General features: G+C 40.7%; 1 protein-coding gene across 3 annotated transcripts; it reads right to left on the bottom strand.

The window, feature by feature from the left end:
• Positions 1-205: 205 nt before the first annotated feature.
• zbtb8b (zinc finger and BTB domain containing 8B) lies at positions 206-16,050 on the bottom strand. Of its 3 annotated transcripts, none has more exons than XM_044138707.1 (5): positions 15,950-16,050; positions 3,505-3,697; positions 1,975-2,899; positions 1,662-1,840; positions 206-1,276 (listed from the first exon to the last, which is right to left on the bottom strand). In XM_044138707.1, exons 2-5 carry the CDS (start codon positions 3,676-3,678, stop codon positions 962-964), a joined length of 1,593 nt encoding a protein of 530 aa, XP_043994642.1. In that variant the 5' UTR covers positions 3,679-3,697; positions 15,950-16,050; the 3' UTR covers positions 206-961. The 3 variants fall into 3 exon arrangements, with proteins under 3 accessions (XP_043994642.1, XP_043994641.1, XP_043994640.1); XM_044138706.1 differs by lacking the exon at positions 15,950-16,050 and adding an exon at positions 4,123-4,343; XM_044138705.1 differs by lacking the exon at positions 15,950-16,050 and adding an exon at positions 4,123-4,306 and having other exon boundaries at positions 3,505-3,718.
• Positions 16,051-19,146: the final 3,096 nt, after the last annotated feature.

Here is a 19,146-nt window from a genome sequence, read left to right as displayed (position 1 = left end):
GACATACAAAATACAGACGGAGAAATGCTTATCGATCACTGTCACCAGTTTTATAGTACAGTACACATGGAAATCTGCCATGCTTTAGCTTATACAGGTAATTTATTCAGTCACTTCTTTACACACATGGCTGCCATTCCTGTAAACAATTTAAGTTAGTCATTTATAAGTCACGTTTCACGAACACATAAACGGAGGCACCAGATGTTGGAGACAATTATTTATTTGAATTCACAATTACTGTCTTAATCCCGATCCTGCTGGATGAGTACAAAATCTTAATTTCTTCGTACAGCAACTCAGATAAATGTAAATTTCTTTACTTCCAAGTACAATGCAAACAAAAAACATTCATATGCTGTATTTTAAACAAGACTTGTGAAATTTTCATTTCCTAACAAGCTCCAAACAAATCTCCATAATGACAAGGCAGAAACTGCTTTTCAGAACAGTTTTTTCCCCTTTTGTCGATTATGCCATAATCTTATTAATCCATTGTTTCATAAATATTCACACCAAGACTTAATATTTTATTGAATGACCTTATCTTCTTTTCAAAGCTAGTGATGCTCACAGATTTGTTATTTGACACAATCCGATCTCTGAGGTCTATAGAGAAGTCATTTGACTTCTTTGCTTGGTTGTGTTTCTTAAAGACACAGGCGCACATTCTATCTCCATTTAAAATCATGTTTAATTACTCAAGTTCCAGAAGGTTCTGAAAAAGTGAACGACTGTGAATACTTTTTGTTGGCACTGTAGACGTTTGAAATTTAAAGTTACATCTACACATGATATCACAAATTGCAGATAGGTTTCCTGCTACTAACTAATCACTGACACACAATGACAGGCAACTTTGGACCGGAAATTCAGGACACAAATGAGTGAATAAATAAATAACCTTGCAGTAATAGTAAGTGCAACGAGGCCCTGTTTTATTACTATTTGATGTTAAAATTCACAGTGTATGATTGACATCAGAGCATTCAGCAAGCTGTCTTTCCAGGATCTGTTTCTCCACTAAGTCCTCCACTCTGCCAACCTCCACCTCGTCCACATCGTCCATAAAGTTTGACCAGTCTGTGGTCCCATCCGCACGCACCATGGGATCTGGCTGGCTGGATGGGTCAACGGGCGCAGAATCTTCATGAGTGGTGGTCACGCAGTTGCAGCTGTCGCAGATGCCGAAGCGCCTCAATCCCGGGGAGACGTTTGACCCTGTGAACGTTCGCCTGCAGCTCTTGCATGATACTGGCCAGTAGTGCCTGTGAACCTATGGACAGACACAGTGGGTATTGTTTTGACTTGGATTAGAGTTTATAAGGAACAGGAGCACTCAAACATACATAGAGGAGCATACATGGTGGATTGGTATTGCTGGGCTCATAAGTTTGTAGTAATCATTTTAAGCAGAATTACTTCATTCAGCCACAGTCATTCACAAAACCAAGACCCTATGACAGTTGTACAGGCCTCACCATGATCGACCAAAAAAAGTTGAGTGTGTTGAGTATTCACATTTGTGAGATGCTTTATATTTAAAAAAATAATAATAAAAAACAAACATTAAAATGATTACTGAAGATCATTGTAGGACAAGTCGTACTAAGAAAATGGGATACATAAAAAACAAAACACGATGGCCACACTTCACTTACACTAAGGGCGTGGGTCCGGAGATGCTCCTGTCGTGTGAACCGCTTGCCACACATGGGACAGGGGAAGGGCCTCTCTCCGGTGTGGCAGCGGATGTGTCTCTTCATGATTCCTTTCTGTTTGGCAGTGTATGGACAGAAAGGGCACTTGTGGAGTTTTACTGGCACTACCAAGCCATCGCCTGCAGGGGGAGAAAGACAACAACTGAATACATACAAATACATACAGGTATTCTGTTTTCGGATTTACTGTATTTAACCTGGTCTTAGGTTATTCTACCTCATTCATTGACAGTTAAAACTGACAGGTAATTACCTGTGTCCTCTCCGAGCCAATCAGACTGGATCTCCATAATAGATGACCCAACAAAGCCCAAACTTTCATCCATTCTGCTACTTCCTGCGCTGCTGCCAAGTCCTTGGTTGAAGCGCTGACCTACTCGGTCCCCTACAGGACTGGGGCCTCGGGGGCCTTCACCTCTGGACAGAATCTCCATCAACTGTCGGGTGTTAAATGAAGGGCTGTATCCTAAAGGGGACCGCTCATTGGAGGCTGAGGGACTTTGAAGAAGTAGCCTGCTATGGTGTGTGCCATGCAGAGAGGACCCAGGATATGGCGCAAGGTCTTTGGTGTCAGGGGACTCTGCGAGTTCCTCATCAGGATCATACTCTATTTTAGGGTTCACTAACTCTGGGGTCAAAGCAGAAGATGAGGAGGAAGAGAGATTAGTCTGATCCATGTGACCCTTTTGGTCTTCCCCCCGAGGTGGAAACCCCTCCCTAGAGGAGTAAGCGCTGTCGATGTTTCTACTGGAGCCCACTGGGGTGGCAACTGCAGTAGACAAGGGGGTACTTGTTGAAGTACCTTCCTCGGGACCTAAACCCGACCCCCCATCTACTTCTGCAGCCTCTGAACTTGTCCCTGTAATACCTGTGCCCCCAGCAACAGTTGCAGAAGGAGTTCCACTGTCCGCGGGTCCAGTTGCTTCATTGTCCTTCTGGTTCTCTTTCTTCGTGTTCCTCTCCTTATCCTTGTTGCAAATCTCCAAAGATGAGTGGATGTACTCTTTACAGAAGTTCACAAGCTCTGTCATTTGCAGATAGCTAGCCGCTGACATCACCTCAATCACGTTGTTGCTGTTAAGAGCCAAGCGGCCAGAATACAGGAAGTCGAGGATGACAGAGAAAGCGTCGGCTGTTACGATGTCCAGCGACGCTGTGCTGTAGCGCTGTCCGCTGTCCTGAAAAGTCATTCCCAAGTTTAAAACTAGAAATTTGCAAACACTATAATAGAACATGGCTTTGAACTGTTCTAAAACATCAGTTAAAATTAATGATTTTGTGTAACAGCTTTGTTTCAGTTGTAAAGTCCTTCCACTAGCTCTCTGTAACTCAGATAAAAGACTTTAAAACACCCAAACACTGATTTCATAAATCACTGAATGGGTTAGCACCAAAATACATACAAGATCTGTAATTGTTGTTATAACAATACGGAAATAGCCGCTTCCAGATCACTCAGATCATGGTTAAAATCTACTCTGCATCCCTAGAATCAGAATCAAACATGAAGAAACAGCATTCACTTTTTTGCTCCTCTCATGTGAAAAAAAAAAAGATTTTAAGAAATTGCAAAAATGCTGAAAAACTGACTTCTTTTAAAACAAAAACTGACCTGCTTACAGCTGCCTTGACGAATAATAACTGGAACATTGATTAATTTGTAATCTTCCTTCAAATATTTAATGAATTTTGAAGATGACATTTTGGCATATGCATTTACTCAAAAACGCTGTATACACATTCTTGGCACTAATATAAAACAGACAAGCAGTGTAATCCTCACCTGCAGGTAGTGAACCAAAAGAGCCCGGAAATAGCCGCTTCCAGCAAACAGCACGTTACGGTGGGCTTTGAATACACGCCCCTCTACCAGGATACTGCAGTCGCAGAAGAAGTCTCGCTTTCGCTGCTCATTGAGCTCAAACAGCAATTTGGGAAGATAACAGGGAACCTCCATGTTTTCCTTCTTCGTGATTCTAGCGGGGAAAGAGGGGTACCTGCGGGTGATTATCGGGGGGGGAAATAGGACGACGAAAATGCGACGTTAAAATTACCTAAAACTACACGACAACTGAGGAATGTCTAACAGCTCTATTTTCGATTCTTGCCATTAGCTTGGTATGCAAATCCACAACATTTTGAAATAAAACTAGTAAATGCATAAAAAACTTCATATTTTATAAACAATAATATTGCTGAGGGGCTCCTAATAAAATCCGATAACGAAAACAGGAAGTGATTAAAGCTCTGCTCTGTTTGCTAACGTGACAGCCTGTGCAGCTAGCACTAAGTAGCTAGCTGTTAATACTTTGTCGAGCAACACAATACAGCTGCAGCATACAGTAGGCCTTTACGAAGCGTTTTATACGAGGCACTATAAACCCTTTTATTATAGACTTACCTGTGTTTTCAGAAGTACTTTATAAACCTACTCGCGAAAGAAACACAGAAGCCTGCAGGATTCATTGTCCCATGCCTACAGCAGCAAACACTTCCGCTTTCGTTAAACAATTACGTAAATTTTCCTCGTCCAATCATTTGACGGAGTGAGAGTCAAACGCCGTCTCCCCGTTTGTACCGCGTTGGACATGAAACGGCATTAGTGACATCACTGAAGTCCTCACAGAGTCCGTTTCGTCACATATCATATGGCCCTAATAACTAAAAGTGTGGAAAGTGCTGTAACGGTATATGCAAGTAATTGAAAAATATTGCCCGTATTAATTTTGGGTGCCGAACTCATTTCTCCGCAGCTCACAGAAAAAATGACACAGAAGAAGACGAAGAAAAAAAAAAACTGAGATAAAGAAGGCATAAATAAAGAACACTATTTAAGCACTATTGTATTTGTTTCTGAAATATTTACAAATGTTGCTGAAAATGGCGTTGTGACTGGACGATGCAACATAATCACAAACATGCTTGTCTTCACATGCCATGCTGCAGTACTTTGTTCTCTTCCAGAAAGCATTTAGCAGGGATGGAGGCCACACGGTTATACAAAGGCACAGCCTTATGTGTAGCTGTCACAGATAAAAAAAAAAATATCAGTCCTTTCTATTTTGATTAATTGGTGCAGAACTGTGAATAGGAAAGAAGATGGCACATACCTATCAGCATTTTATTTTTGGTACAAAAAAATAAAATAAAATAAACCAGGAAAGTGTGGCATATAAATTCAGCCTTGATTACTTAAATACCACTAAATAAAATCCAGTGTGGTCTATTGGTTTCAGAGGCCATAGACCTCTGAAGGCAATTACAATTATACAATTGTAATTGCGCAATTTTATTTAAGTATAAATTCAGCTATTATGTTTGTTAGAGAAGATGAGAGAACAAACAGCATCACAAAGAAAAGGGAATAGTTAAGGAGAAGTTTAAAGCAGGATTAAGCTATAAAACAATAATCCCAAACTTCAAACATCTCATAGAGGATTGCGGTATCCAGTGTGAGGCAACTGCTAAAAAAACATGCTCATTATTTGCATGTCGTTTAGCAGTTTAGTTTGCCCGACTGAACTGACAGATCGGGCAAGGAGAGCATTAATTGGAGAATTAGCCAAGATGTCCATGGTAACTCTGGGAACCTGCTGCAATCCATGGCTGAGGTGCAAGAATTTGTCAAGACGAAAACTGTTTGTAGTGGGCTCCATAAATTTGGATAATACATTTGTTGTAAGAGCACCAAAATAAATCTCATTTACAGTTTTCAGCAGGCCACGTAGAGGCCATGTAGAGGACATGGAAAGGACGTGCACATTACTGGGTAAAACAACCCAGTAATAAGCGATATGAAAGACTTCTACTCTAAAAGACATAAAACAATTAATACTGCAACCAATCGTATTGTGCCTACGGGACACCACATTTCAATCACATGATTAAAAAAAATTGGTCAAGTAAGGCTGTGTGGTAAGGAGTGGCTGGCAAACCAAAGCATATTCATAAATGCGAATGGCCTAGTCAAGGTGCAGACCTAAATCAAATTAAAAACCAGTAGCAAGATTGTTGTAATTGCTTTGAAAGCTGGTTCCCCAAAGTTTTGACACTGGGAGGCATAATGCGTAGCTGTAGCATCTTCCCTCTTTTTTTAGTTTGTAAAATAAATTTTGAAAACTGTAAATAATTTCTTGCATTTTGCTTGCATTGCTTTGTGTTTATCTATCATATAATTTCCCAGTAAATGAGAATTTGGGGTTGTAATGGTAGAGAATTTAAATGTATTCAAGAGGTATAAATATTTCTGCTAGGTATTCTAAGTGAAAATACATGTTTACTTCAAAAGCCTTGCAAAAATGTGATGATTCATTTAAAAAGCTCTAAATTCTTCCTATTCACCTTTAACATCACCAGTATTGGTTACAAAAAGCCCTGCCAGTGATCTTGATGATAATCGCCTCCTCTCCTTCTTACACCACTTTGAGCTCGCAGCAGCACACCCGCCTGCCCTCATTGTCTGCTCATGAATACTTGTTTATTTGCCTTCCATTTTGGAAAGAAAATAGTTCCTTTCTCATTTTCAGACGCAGCGGGGATAAACAAGAAGTTCCTTTAGAGCTGCACCACACCCTCAATGCACAATCCACAGCTTTTAGAAGTGTTTTTTGCGCTGATGGGTGCCGACCAGGCAACTTATTTGTTTCAGATATTTTCCCATGGCAAACAGTGTGAATACAAAGGCTTTGTGTTGGCCTGATGGAACCACAGAACCGCCACACTTAAGCCTTCTCTCTCTCTTTTTTTTTTTTTTTTTTTTGCAAAATAAAATTTATGGTACCTCATAAAAAGGAAAAAAAATGCTTTATTCATGCTTATTTGTGCTAAATATAAAGCATCATACCCCAGCAGGGGTTCGGGTTAGGCCTTGTAAACTTGACACAACGTCATCAAGAGCCAGTTGACCCATCTGCAATGACTCGAACCCGAAACGAAACTTAATTAGGTTAAGCTTTGTGGTAGTTCTGGGTGCTGACCTTCTTCTTCTCAGTGTGCCTCAGGGGAACACAAGACCTTTTGTTTTGGTCATTTGTTGACTTCATGGCAGGAAACTCCCTCTCATGCAGGCCTTCCACAGTCAAGACCTTGAAGGTCCTTCAATGCCACCGATCCGGGTGACAGTTTAACGCCGGTTTATACCCAGCAACCCTTTAGGAAGAAATAACATTTGTGATTTATGATCGGGCTTTGCCCCATGCCTGTGATTATGATGGCGCGTGATTTACAGATGGAAAGCCAGACAAGAAAAGTAAATAGATGTAGCGATCACTGCTGTTATGTAAGGTCGCCTCCGAATGCGGGACCTCACTCATTGTGCGCGTTAGCCACTCGGAGACCCACGGCTGGCACAGAGGGCTCCAACGGCACTCCGCTGGGTCCCTGTGGTCTGCGCCTCAGCTCATAACAGCCACTTAGGCCGGCATTTTCCCAGGCTGAGACAACACACCACGGTGGCAGCGGGAGCCGCAGAGAGGGCCTGATTAAAGACTAGAGACAATGGAGGGAGAGTGAGCTGGGGACCATGGTGGCATTTTCCATCTCCGCCACTGTCTCCTGGGGGGACCAAGTATGTGCCGTGAAACGTTTGAATTATCCCAGAATCTCTGGAATTCAGACGGAGGCACCGCGGAGAGGACCCTCGACCAGGGATCAAAGAGCTTCGAGAGGAGTGCGGTGGACTGGTGGTGAAGTCGAGTACATGGTGGAGCATGAGTGTGTGTGTGTGTGTGTGTGTGTTGGGGTGCGCGTGTAAGTGTGTAGGGGCATATTTGTGTGCTTAAGAGCACTCAGTTGAAAAACATAAAGACAATGTTTAAGTTTGAAGCATTTATAGCTTCATGTGTAGGGATGTTTAGAAAAAAAGAAAGGGGGCCCATGTTTGGTTTTTGAGGAGACATTGATCACTGAGTGGTGTATAAAAGCATGTGGGGAGTATGTGTTGCTGTCCTTTAATCTTTCACAGGATCAAATAATGCAATCATAGCCAATCATTGCAAGTCTAATACAGTGGGCGCCACTTTTTAGCTTGGAGACGCCACTTTCTGTGGTGGCTGAGGGACAGAAAGAGCAAAGCAAGAGACCGGGGTGAACTTCGTCTTTCTATGGCCATCTATCTCTCTGTAATTATCACTTAATGTTCCTCTGTGTTCTGGAGACGTCTGTCTCTTGCTCTGTCTTTTCTTTTCCTACGGAAGACGACAACAAGCATGAGTCAGAAATAAATCTGCCAGCCTTTTTATCATCGTATATTTAGCCTCAGAGCAGAGTGGCAAACGAAGCCGTCCCAGACCGCCAGCTTCCGGTATCGCAGGGCCTCAGCGATGGCTGGTTCACTGGCCATCTTTGCCACAGCTATATCCAAAAGATCAAGCCATCCTTTACTTTAGCAAAGTCAGCTTCACAAGTTTTGACTCTAACTGAGAGAGAAAAAGCCAGTCACCAATAATCTACAATATGCAGTGCATTTGCATGTGCCATTTTGTCAAGTTATAGTTACAAATTTTATAGGAATTTGGTGTGTGTTTTCCCAACCAGTTTTGAACCTCTAGACACCAAAATGTTTTTGTCCATTCTTCTTTGTAAAACAGCTCAAGCCACATCAGACCGAGTGGAAAGAGTTTGTGAACATCAGTTTTCAAGACTCACCACAAAAGCTAAATTGTGTTGAGGTCCTCAGTCTTAAGTCTTGCCAGTGAAACTTTCTTAATTAAGGTGTTATGATCCTTGGGTGTTTGTGCTTTGGGTCTCATTTGTGTTTCCATTTTGATCATTTCATTGTTGTTTATTTTCTTAGATCTTGCTGTGTTGCTTATTCGCTTGTGTTTTCGGTCTCATAGTTTATCTACATTTGTGCTTTTGGATTTTGTGCCTCGAGATTAGTGTTCCTTTCTGTTTCTTGTTAGTTTCACAAAACCTCTTTGTTCATTTGTCTCTATTTCTTCAAGTCCTTCATCCTGACAGTAACTGGTGTCACTTATTACCTGTTGCCCATGTCGTTATCCACCTCTGTCCCTCTCTGTGTATGTAGTCCTCTGGTCCTTCCATGGTTACTGCTGGTCACTAACTACGTTTCCCCTGCTGTGTCGCTCCCTACGACCTGTAAGTTGTTCAGTTACTCTTTATATAATGAATCCCTAAGATCATTCCAAACTCCCGTCTGCATTTTAGTCCAACTTTAATATTACAAATCATAACATAAGGACTTTTTGTAACAGGTTGTCCATATCTTGGGATGTCTACGTTATACCGTTTCATGACGTGTCACTCTTTTAGAACTTTTTGCTGATTTAGTCTTGATGATGTCTCGTGTTTTTATGGTTGGACTTTTCTGATTGTTACATGTCAAACATTTTACAACTGAAACATTTTATTTATTTATTTTTTGTACTGAAATTTGCCTTGATCTTTCCTAGTTAAAGGTTTAAAGGATGCGCTCTGTGGTGTAGAGGTAGAGTGAGCGTCCCACACACAGAGACAATAATCCTCCATGCAGCAGACTCTGGTTCCTTTCTCTCTCTACCCATTTCCTGTTTGGTGACTGTCAAAGGCCTCTGGTGCTGTAAAATGTTTTAAAAAAGGAAAAAGTTAATTCCATCCTTGTTGATGCACAGTGGTTTGAACCGTGTTGTTCAAAGCTTTGGATTTTGTTTTCCCAAAGATCAAATTAATGGACCTTCGTGTCTTGCTTTTTACTTTAGCTCAAGACAAAAATTGTCTTGTCAACAGATTTTTCCAATTGAGCTGCGGATTGTTCACGTTACCAATGGACGCCTTTGCTGCTTCCTCCATTATTGTCCTGCTGAGTCTGTCAATTCATGAGGATGGAAAGGTTTCTTTTACTTATGTTTATGGTTTTTGGACAAAAATGTTAGTAACATATCTGATCACATGCTTTGCACGGTTAATATGCTTTTTTTAAAATGTTACATTTGAAATCATCAGTCATCCAAAAAGTTTGTTTCTGATATGAAATAAAACAACTTAAGTGGAGAACCACTATCTGTTTACATTTTTATTTAGAAAAAAAAAGACATTTAATAAATTATTTATTTCCCTCAATAGTCAATGGGAAAAACTTCTGTTTTTTTACCAAACATGTTGGTAAAAATAAAATATTAGCTGAAAAAGTGATCCAGTTTTTTTTTCTTCCAATACAGATACCTGAGGTTTGGTACCTGCCGATACAGGAAAAAGCAGTGCTGAATTGACTTAAATGTTTCTTTTTAAAAAACAACACAGACATACATGTACTAAATTACAAATTTATCTGATATCTCTGCGCCAGCACGATTAAATGCTCTAACAGCCTCACAAGCCTAGTTAATAATGTAGTTCAGTGCAATTAGGAGTATAACAGCCAATGATAAATAAATAAAAAACCTGACAGAATCAATAAGTTAACTACTGTGGTCTAACAAGTAAAAAATAAGCTGAAACAAACGTTCATTTCAAAGGTTCATAAAGTGCAACCAGGAATTCTAAATAAAATGTAAGATAAACGAAGCACAAAGTGTGAAATTAGACTGAACAGATCTGCCCTTATGGATCAGACGCATTGCCATTGATGTGTAATAATATCAGGACCGATACAGATATTACTATTGGATCGGAGCATCTCAAATCTTAAACATGAATCTGCCAGAGTACAAATAATTTTGGGATAACTGTATGTCACACCTTATGTGATAAAAGACATTATGTGATATTCAAAGCCGATGGACTCATTGTAAATGTACAGTTTCCTGAGGAATATAAAGCTGCCTGAAATATAATTCTTGCATTGAAATTTTGATGTGGCAGCTTTATTTGGTTGGCCACTTTCTTTCCCCTTCTCTGTCCTTCGTGTCTCGCTTTTTACTTTAGCTCAAGACAAAAATACCTAAATAAACGAATGAAATTTGTTTCTACTGACATTTGTTTGTTTTTTAGTTTTTTATTCCACTAAAATTTCATTAGTGAAACACTTTTAGAAGTGAGTATCGAACCTCCACCCAAACCACCAGAGCACGGAGGGCCAATAAAAGATGAAGAGGAGTGGGCGGTGAATATATAAACATGTACACTGTGTGCTTAATTATTAGGCAAGTCGTTTGAGGATTATTTTTATTAATCACCAGCTACAATGCACATGGTTAATTCAAAGTAATAATAAACCTCAAACATGAAAGCAAATGGGAAGTTTTGGTTTTCTTAGAATATCTGTACGTGCACAATTAGTGGGTAACTATTTTCGTGCAGAATTATGGAAAAAAAAAGAGAAAAAGATAAATACACACTTTCCCATCTCACTTTTTTGTTCTTGTTTAATTGTTCTTGTGCTTATTCCTGTTGGTAAGTGTGGCTTTTGTTAATTGCCCTGCCGATCACGGACATCAGGTAAGGCTGAGGCAGCAGCGGAGTAGAAGAAAGAAATACTGCCACCTGCAGGTGGGAGTTAGCAGACAATTTTTGAATGAAATTTGCAATAAACTCACACAGATGCATTAGCAGAAAATAATGCTGGAATCTATTGATTTTGCATAAATTCCCGCGACCGTGAATTCACAAAAAAAGAAATAAAAATGGAGGGACTGATGTAATTTGACTGTTTTAAAACCTCTTTTGATTTGACTGCTAAATTAATATTTAAGCACATAATTGTTATCTACAAGTTTCTATTTATGTGTCCCTCTGGAGTCTGGAGGGCCATATGAAAAGCTATGGCAGGCCGAATTTGGCCCTCAGGCCTCGAGTTTGCTTTGCGTACTGTTATAAGCCTGAAAAAATGCCAATACTGGTAACATTATGGTGTTAAATAACATGCAGTTTACAAGTCATAAGAGCATTTCATTTCAGGATATGTAAGTGCAGTAGGATTCCCTAAAAATAATGATTCTTAAGTCTCATTCTTCTTTGTTCGTTCAAATGCATTTTTATTGTTTTTCTTAATCTCAAATCTTGGGGTAAGATAAGAAAAGCAAAAGAGCAGACATAAATTCAAATTTATTAGCCTGTGCCTCCAGTCTAATAAGTCTGAGAATTGTTTACCCATAAAAGTTTTGTCCATCCGCCAATAAAGAGTCCACTGAAGAGATGAAAATGCCTTCCATTATTATCAACATCCTCCCCTCATCAAAGCCTCGTTTCTTTCCAAACACATCCAGCATAACCCCCTTCTTGGAAGACTAAAAAAACGACCCAGTAGTGCACTTGGTGGTAGTACTTCTTTTTTTCTTTTTCTTTTTTGTGGAGGCAGGGGGCTTACGCTCATCCTTGTGAGCTGCCGTCAGAACGAGGCGCGAGCAGGAAGCCTTCCCTGATAGGGCTCTAATCTGAGGTGTAAAGTTATACGAGGGATTTGGGAAAGTGAGAGGCTGTCAGGGAGCGGTGGCCTGGAGTGCCTGAGCGTCTTTATCTGCGTGCTTATGGGCGCTCCGCTGAACCGATTTCTGAGTGATCTAAATCTTAACATTTTCACATCATGCTCTAAGGAGCAGGTGGAGATCTCATTTGTTTTGGAATTAAAAAACACATCCTGAAACTATTGATGCCACTTAAGGATTTTCATGTCATGTTGCAACGAGGGATCCACTTTTTTCGCTTCCAATACGATACAGATATTTGAGGTTCAGCATCAGCTGATACCGATCTGATACAGAAAAGCAACGCTGAATTGACTTAAAACGTTTCTTTACAAAAACAAAAAAGAGATATTGCACTAAAAATTACAATTCTATTTGGTAACTCCGCATCACTACAGCACATTTAAAAACAAAAACAAATTCACAAGCTTGGTCAAACATAAAAACAACTTTCATTTGTTTGGTCAATTAGGAGTATAACAACCAATGTAAAATAAATAAAGAAGGAACTGACAAAAACAATAGGCTGACTACCTTGGCCAAACATGTAAAAAGTAAAACCAATAAAACCTTCTTTGAAATAGTTCAGAAAGTTCCATTCTAAATATAATGCAAAACAAACAAAGCGTACAATTAGACAGTCCAGGTCTGACCTTATGGATCAGGCACATTGTCACTCATCTAAAATGACAATGCAGGAAATAAAACCATTAATCAGAGAAGAAAACATGATATCTATGATGGCGCTATAAGAGCTGCGGGGAGCCGAAAATCTATTGATGGGGCAACTAGTGGAGACGCAATGCAAACATCTGTCCTTTATCAAAGAGGATAAAGTGTGGCAATTGGTCACAAACCATGTTTTGGCTTAACTCTAAAGAATTTCAGAGTGAGGTTCGTCTTTCAGCAGAAAAATAACGCTAGCAAGATGGAATAGTGTAGATTGAAGCATACTTGTGTCTTAGAATGGCCCAGTCAAGGTACAGGCATAAATGCATTGAGAAGACTTAAAAATTGAAGTTTATGGACGTTCTCTATTCAACCTAAATAAATCTGGACTATGTTGCAGAGAAAAATTGGAGGACAGCAGGATTGTGCAACGCTAATATCCTAATATTGATGTCTTTCTAATGTTGCACTGATGCAGACTCAGTAAAAATACAAGCCGTCCAGAGTTTTCACATTTGAATTTATAGAAAATATTCCTTCAAGTTCTTTGTATTCCGCTTCACCTTAACTACCTGGTGTGATTTATCCCATAAAATCCCAACAAAGAAGTCTGTGAACGTGAGGGGTACGAACACTTTTGCAGAGCGCTGTGAATTCAAACCAGGATCTTTTTTGTTTTTTTTGTTTCACAGCATAAATCCGTAGCTGACAGCGAAATCAAACCTCGCATGACAGCACGCCGTAAAAAATTTGTCTCCCCCCCATAAACGTGAAATACGGTCAGCTTCCGAACAAAAAAAATGCTTAAGCGGGCTAATATTAGCCGACTCTTAACACCCCCGCTCCCTCTGCTCCCACCACCTTTTCCACTCACCCCCCCCCCCTTCCCAGTCATCAAATCAGACACAGTCACACGAGTGGCCCGGGCGGGTGGGGGTGGGTCGGTCGGGTGGATTAGCCTTGAACCCTTTGATTTTTCACTTTTTCCTTCTTGCTCCTCGGCTCTCTCTGAGGCTCATAAAAGGCTCCGTGCCGTGTGTGATGTGGCAGAGGAGAGCAGTCAGAATGGACTGATTACGGAGGAGCGCCCGCGTGCCTTTGAGTCATGGCACCAAAATACATTCTTCAAGTGCTTAAATATAGTATCAGTTTGGCTTTTTTAAAGTTTGTTTTTCTCACTGGAAGACTTTGGGGCATCCTCTTCTGGCATTTTTTTTTTTTTTTATGTAAATCAAAACCAGATTTTTTTTTTTTTTTTTTTTTCAACGTACCCAAATCCCTAACCCCCGTCTTCCCTTTTATTCCCTTTTTATTTTGTTTTTGGTTAGTTTGTTTAATCTTATGAAGGAAATTGACTTGGTGTGGGAAAGGCAGAATTCTTTGAGTGAGAAGTTAAGTTGTTTTGGAGAGTTGTGTACATAAGCATTTTTTTTTTCTCTCTCCCTTTTTTCAGCACAGGAAGAAAAAGTGCCGGGGGTTTGTGCCAAAACCTCATGAAGTACAGATAAAAAGGAGCTGAGTGAGAGGGAGGCCGCAACACCGCGACAAAGATACGGGGCTGTCCAAGCAAAGCGCTTTACAAATGACGATCTCCAGGGGGAAGATTGGCGGCAGGGTGAGAGGGGGGGCAGGGTCGGGGGTTCAAATCTGGATGGATTGTTGGGAAGAGAAGGAAGATGGGCACTGAGACGGGGGTGGGGGAGGTGATTGGGGAAACATCCCCCCCTACCCACCCAACTCCCAACTCCCTTCTTTGGCCACATTAAAGACATAAAAAAGAAAACAAACAGAAAAACATGTCTGACATAAAGAGGCTGGTTTCCGCGGCGACAGCACAATGGCTGCCTGTGGCTCTTGGGGGTGGGGGGGGTCCTCGCCGTCCCGTCTGGGGGCCCCAGCACCAGCGAAAGTCACCGCAGTCACAGGCCCCATCAAGCGTGTGTGAAACATGGTGAATGTCATCGCATGCCCAGTGCTGTGGGAACTGTCATGAAAGGGACCCCACTCGGAAGCCACAAAAGCCCCTTTCTGCCGCGTCTCCTCGGCTTTTAGCCTCTTTATTTATCTTTGCGTAGAGGCGGCGGGGACGATGGGGGGCGTGGGGGAGGTGGGGAGCTGAAGAGGGACGACTCATTCTCAGTCTCTGTTCATGCTCTAGGTATCCTGCTCTCGCTTACAGGCGGCCCGACCCTCAGGCGCTGCCCTTCTGACACCTCAAATGACAGCAGCCGGTCGCCATCTTAACACTGATGCCTTCGTATGCACCTCATATCCACAACGCGGGCAGAAATGCCTCGTATATCCAGGTTAGTGGTTGAAAAGACGGCTAGACGTGTCAGGCATTCCTCGTGTGTCTGAAGAGGACATAACTCCCTCATGGGTCCAGCTAGCAGAGAGCCAAGCTGCCCCGGTGCCAGTTCCCATGCCAATCTAATGTTGATCACTCTGACTGAGCAGCCAGCATCTGTCTGATTATTACAATGGCCTCATACTAATAGGGAACCCACTAACTTTGAGCGTACATAGCAGCGGCGATTCCAACCGGGCGCCATGCTGGCGACAACCTTTAGTGTCTAGACAGGACTCTTAGGCAGTCAACAAACACTTACTTTGCCTTTAAAGGGATTTTCTGGAGGGATTTTTTTTGACTAATGCAATTTGAGCAAGTCAAGCGACATTTGAAAACGGGGAATAACACAGGAGTGTTTCAGTCAATCGATGATAAATGTATTTGGCACAATTCAGTAGTGGCGCCTGCAGAAAATGTTCATGGGGTGAACCCATGTTCATGGGGGTCAGTCCAGGCCAGGAAAAAAAATTGTGGAGCACAGCTAGAAACAAAATAATATTTTGCATTTATTTTTTCATGTCTTCATTGAAGACGGCTCTAGTCATTTATATGACACACACATAATTCTCTAGGCCCTCAGCACTTTTCAAGTCAGGCCATGAACCTCTCAGGGGGCCTCTGCTGCATTTACCAGGTGATCACAAATAGTCTTAATGTCTTTCATGATATAGGCTATTCTAAAATCAATTTTACAGTCCTCTTACTTCACCACGACAGCATTTTGTGAAGTGTGCAAAAGGAAAACGGGAAAACAGTAGAAAAAATTTAAATATGTGCACGGATTTTCAACGTTAACACATGTGATTAATATGAACGTTTTAACGTGTTAACGTTACATGATGCAGATTAATCAAACTAGCCTCTCCTACCTGGTTCACAGCAGCAGGACAAACGACAGAAGACGGTAACAAAGACTGAGCATTCTTCAACTTTCTTGTGTTGCGTTGCTAGCTAACCCCGCGTGTGTAGTCTACTTGTACGACGCCAAGTTTCTTCTGCAAGATTCCCGCCGGTCGCTTAGCCAGATGAGGACAAGGGACTGTCGTCTAATCACATAAGTTCCAATGGAGAAGGGCTTTTTTTTTTTTTTTTTTTTTTTTTTTTTACTAACGTTTAAAACGAAATGACTTGTTTAAACGCTTCCTGGATATGAAAACCTGCAAAACTGACTTTCTTCAGACATGCTTTGTTTGAGACAGTAAAACATTTGCATTTTTTTTTTTTTTTTTTTTGAAACGTGCGTACACTGCCTGCTTTGGATGTGCGCTGTGTCGGCAGTTGCCCAGGGCAGCATCAGAAATGGGTTCGCCACCCAAGAACTAGAAAATAAAATGCATCTTATTTTATGTCGGTTGTCCCCAGAATATGTTGGTTACCATTCCTATGCTTATGTAGTGGAGTAACTTTCCCTAAGTTGCTGTTGAGGAATAAAAGACTATGTTACCTGGTTTCTGCTACAAAAAACATTATATAGGCTATATATATATATATATATATATATATATATATATATATATATATATATATATATATATATATATATATATATATATATATATATATATATATATATATATATATATATATAAGCTCTACCGGCATAAGGTAGAGCTTATATTTCAAGTTTCCAAATTAGTCAGTGATTAATCATAATTAATCGCAGCTGTTGAGTGTGACATGATTGAATGTATTAATCATCAGCACTAAAAATACTTACATATATAATTTAAATTAATGAATTTTTTACTTTCCTTTTTTTATTTTTTTTATTTTTTTAGATGTAAGTTGCTCATTGCGGGAGCCGCGACGGCAGCCCTTTGATCAGTTTCTTCTGCTGCTTCTGCTCAGTTCCTCACATTGACATGAACGCGGGGAGAGCGCAGCGGTCCGTTGGGCTCGCTCCGTCGCGCGGACTTTTCAAACAATAGCAGCTGTCATGCATCAGAAACAATAATTGCAGCCGAGTGCTTGGGGCTTATAAATTGCAGCTACGAACTGTCCGCATTCGCGTGAGGGAGCAGCGCGTGTGCTTATGTGAATCAGCTCCCAAGCTCGCGCGCGTCCGTGTGCGCCGTTCGCACGTTTTCGTTGGCGCTGTGCGTGTGTGCGCAAATTGTAAAAGTATGAGCTTGTTAATTCCAATAAGGGCCTTTTGCCTTGTTGTGGTTTGGTGGGATGGGAGGGTGGAGGAGGGAAGGGGAGGACATCTTGAAGTGGCTGACCAAGATCGCCAGAAATCTGCCAGAATTCCATCCCGACGCGCAGTGCCAGCCGCCCTTCTCCCCTCGCATGTTGATCACCTATCAGCCTTCCTTTTTGACACCACCCGCTCTCCTTATCGTGGAACCATTTCCACAAATAATCTGTTTATTTACTCATTCTCCTTCTTAATGACTTTCCGACACTTGCATGTTTTTTTTTTTCTCCCCCACAGCTTGCTTCATCGTATTGGAGATGGGGAGGACGAGCTGCAAAGGAAACCAGAGTGATTTCATTCGCTGGTGATGCAGAGAAGAAAGTTAATCTGTTTGAGGGGAGAGATGGGAGGGTGGGCGATAAATATAACAACAAAGACTTGAAGGCCTGACTTCATAGGCATCTCCTCTTTCAGGGTTTTTTCCCCCCCTTTTTTCAGTTTTCTGAAGCTGAAATGAGATCCAGATCTGAATCAAGGAGTGATTGGTAACGAAAGGATGGGATGGAAAGGAGATGGAGAAGGGATTTTCTCTTTCACCCTCTGGTCACAGCCATGTTGATGACTCACACTTGGATATTAAAAACACACGCTAATAATCATGTTTGTATTTTTGGTTTAAAGGCCTCAGACGTGTAATAAGAAAGCTGGCAGAAGGACCTAAAATGCGTCGGCCACGGGGGTTGAGTTGAAAAATGATGTGTGTAGGAAGCAAATTCAAAAATATTTTTAACCGGGGGAAAAAAAGCGTCGATGAAGGTGTTGAAACTTTTGTACATAAAAAACAAATGTTGGCAAAAATGGTAAACAAAAAAATTGGGATTTTGATGTTTATTAAATTGGTTTAACAAAATCGCCAGTGCCACTTCAGCTCAAAGTGAATCTGACAGAGGTGGGGTCAGCTACTAGCCAGGCTTTTAATGTGAAATCAATTAAACTCACTTTGTATATAGTATGTCACTTATAGAACAACACAGCATCCTCTGCTTTTTAGCTTGAGTCACAATTTTGTCCATTTTTATTCAGGTAAGATCAAATCTGACCTCCGACAAAAACAAACTTTCTCATCCAAGTGCCTCTGGTGACATCACATAAGACATGAGATCTTATGTCTTATTTGATCTGCGTAGAACTACGCAGTCTTATACGTAGTTATAAGACTGCACAGTTATGAGGAGTTCGGTTTGCAGTTTGTAGTTCTTTCGTTTTCATTTTACAGTATTGCATTTTAACAATAAAGTACATAATTTAAAGGTGCTTAGAAGGATTCCGAACAGAAAAACCTTTTGGATATATGATGTGGTTCGGAATGGATTGTAGGAAAATCTCGCAACCAAAACAAAACAAAACATGCAAGTCGAGAAGGACTGGATAGATGGAACTATCAAATGTTGTTCATCCAACATTATATTACACGAATAAATCTACAAGGTCTCTGTACATTTTATGTATGTACCTTGTATAACATTTGTATACTGACATAACTATTGAAATGTTGAAAGTAACATTAAACAAGAAATCCTTACATTTAAATCTAATATTTAAGGATGTATGAAATCAGTTTATTTAACAGCAACCAATCAACGGAATTGTTGATTTGCGGTTCCTCTCGTGATGTCATCAAATCAGATGCAAATAAAGCAGAATAGGCACATTTGTTTCCTTTTGGGTGGCTTTTTAAAACTACCCAAAAGGAAACATTGTGAAATCCTGCAGTGGAAATTTCTACGTCATTACCAAGTCTGTTTGCACTTGTAGTTTGTGCAAAACAAACAAATAAATATATATCTGTGTTGAATTGTTTCTTTAATGTTTTAACTACTAAATATGACCCAAAAAGCAGCATCAGGTCAAATATGTATTAAAGGTTTG

The sequence above is a fragment of the Gambusia affinis genome, linkage group LG14 (assembly GCF_019740435.1).
Source record: "Gambusia affinis linkage group LG14, SWU_Gaff_1.0, whole genome shotgun sequence".
Classification (NCBI taxonomy): domain Eukaryota; kingdom Metazoa; phylum Chordata; class Actinopteri; order Cyprinodontiformes; family Poeciliidae; genus Gambusia; species Gambusia affinis.
This window is presented reverse-complemented; position numbering and strand designations above follow the sequence as displayed.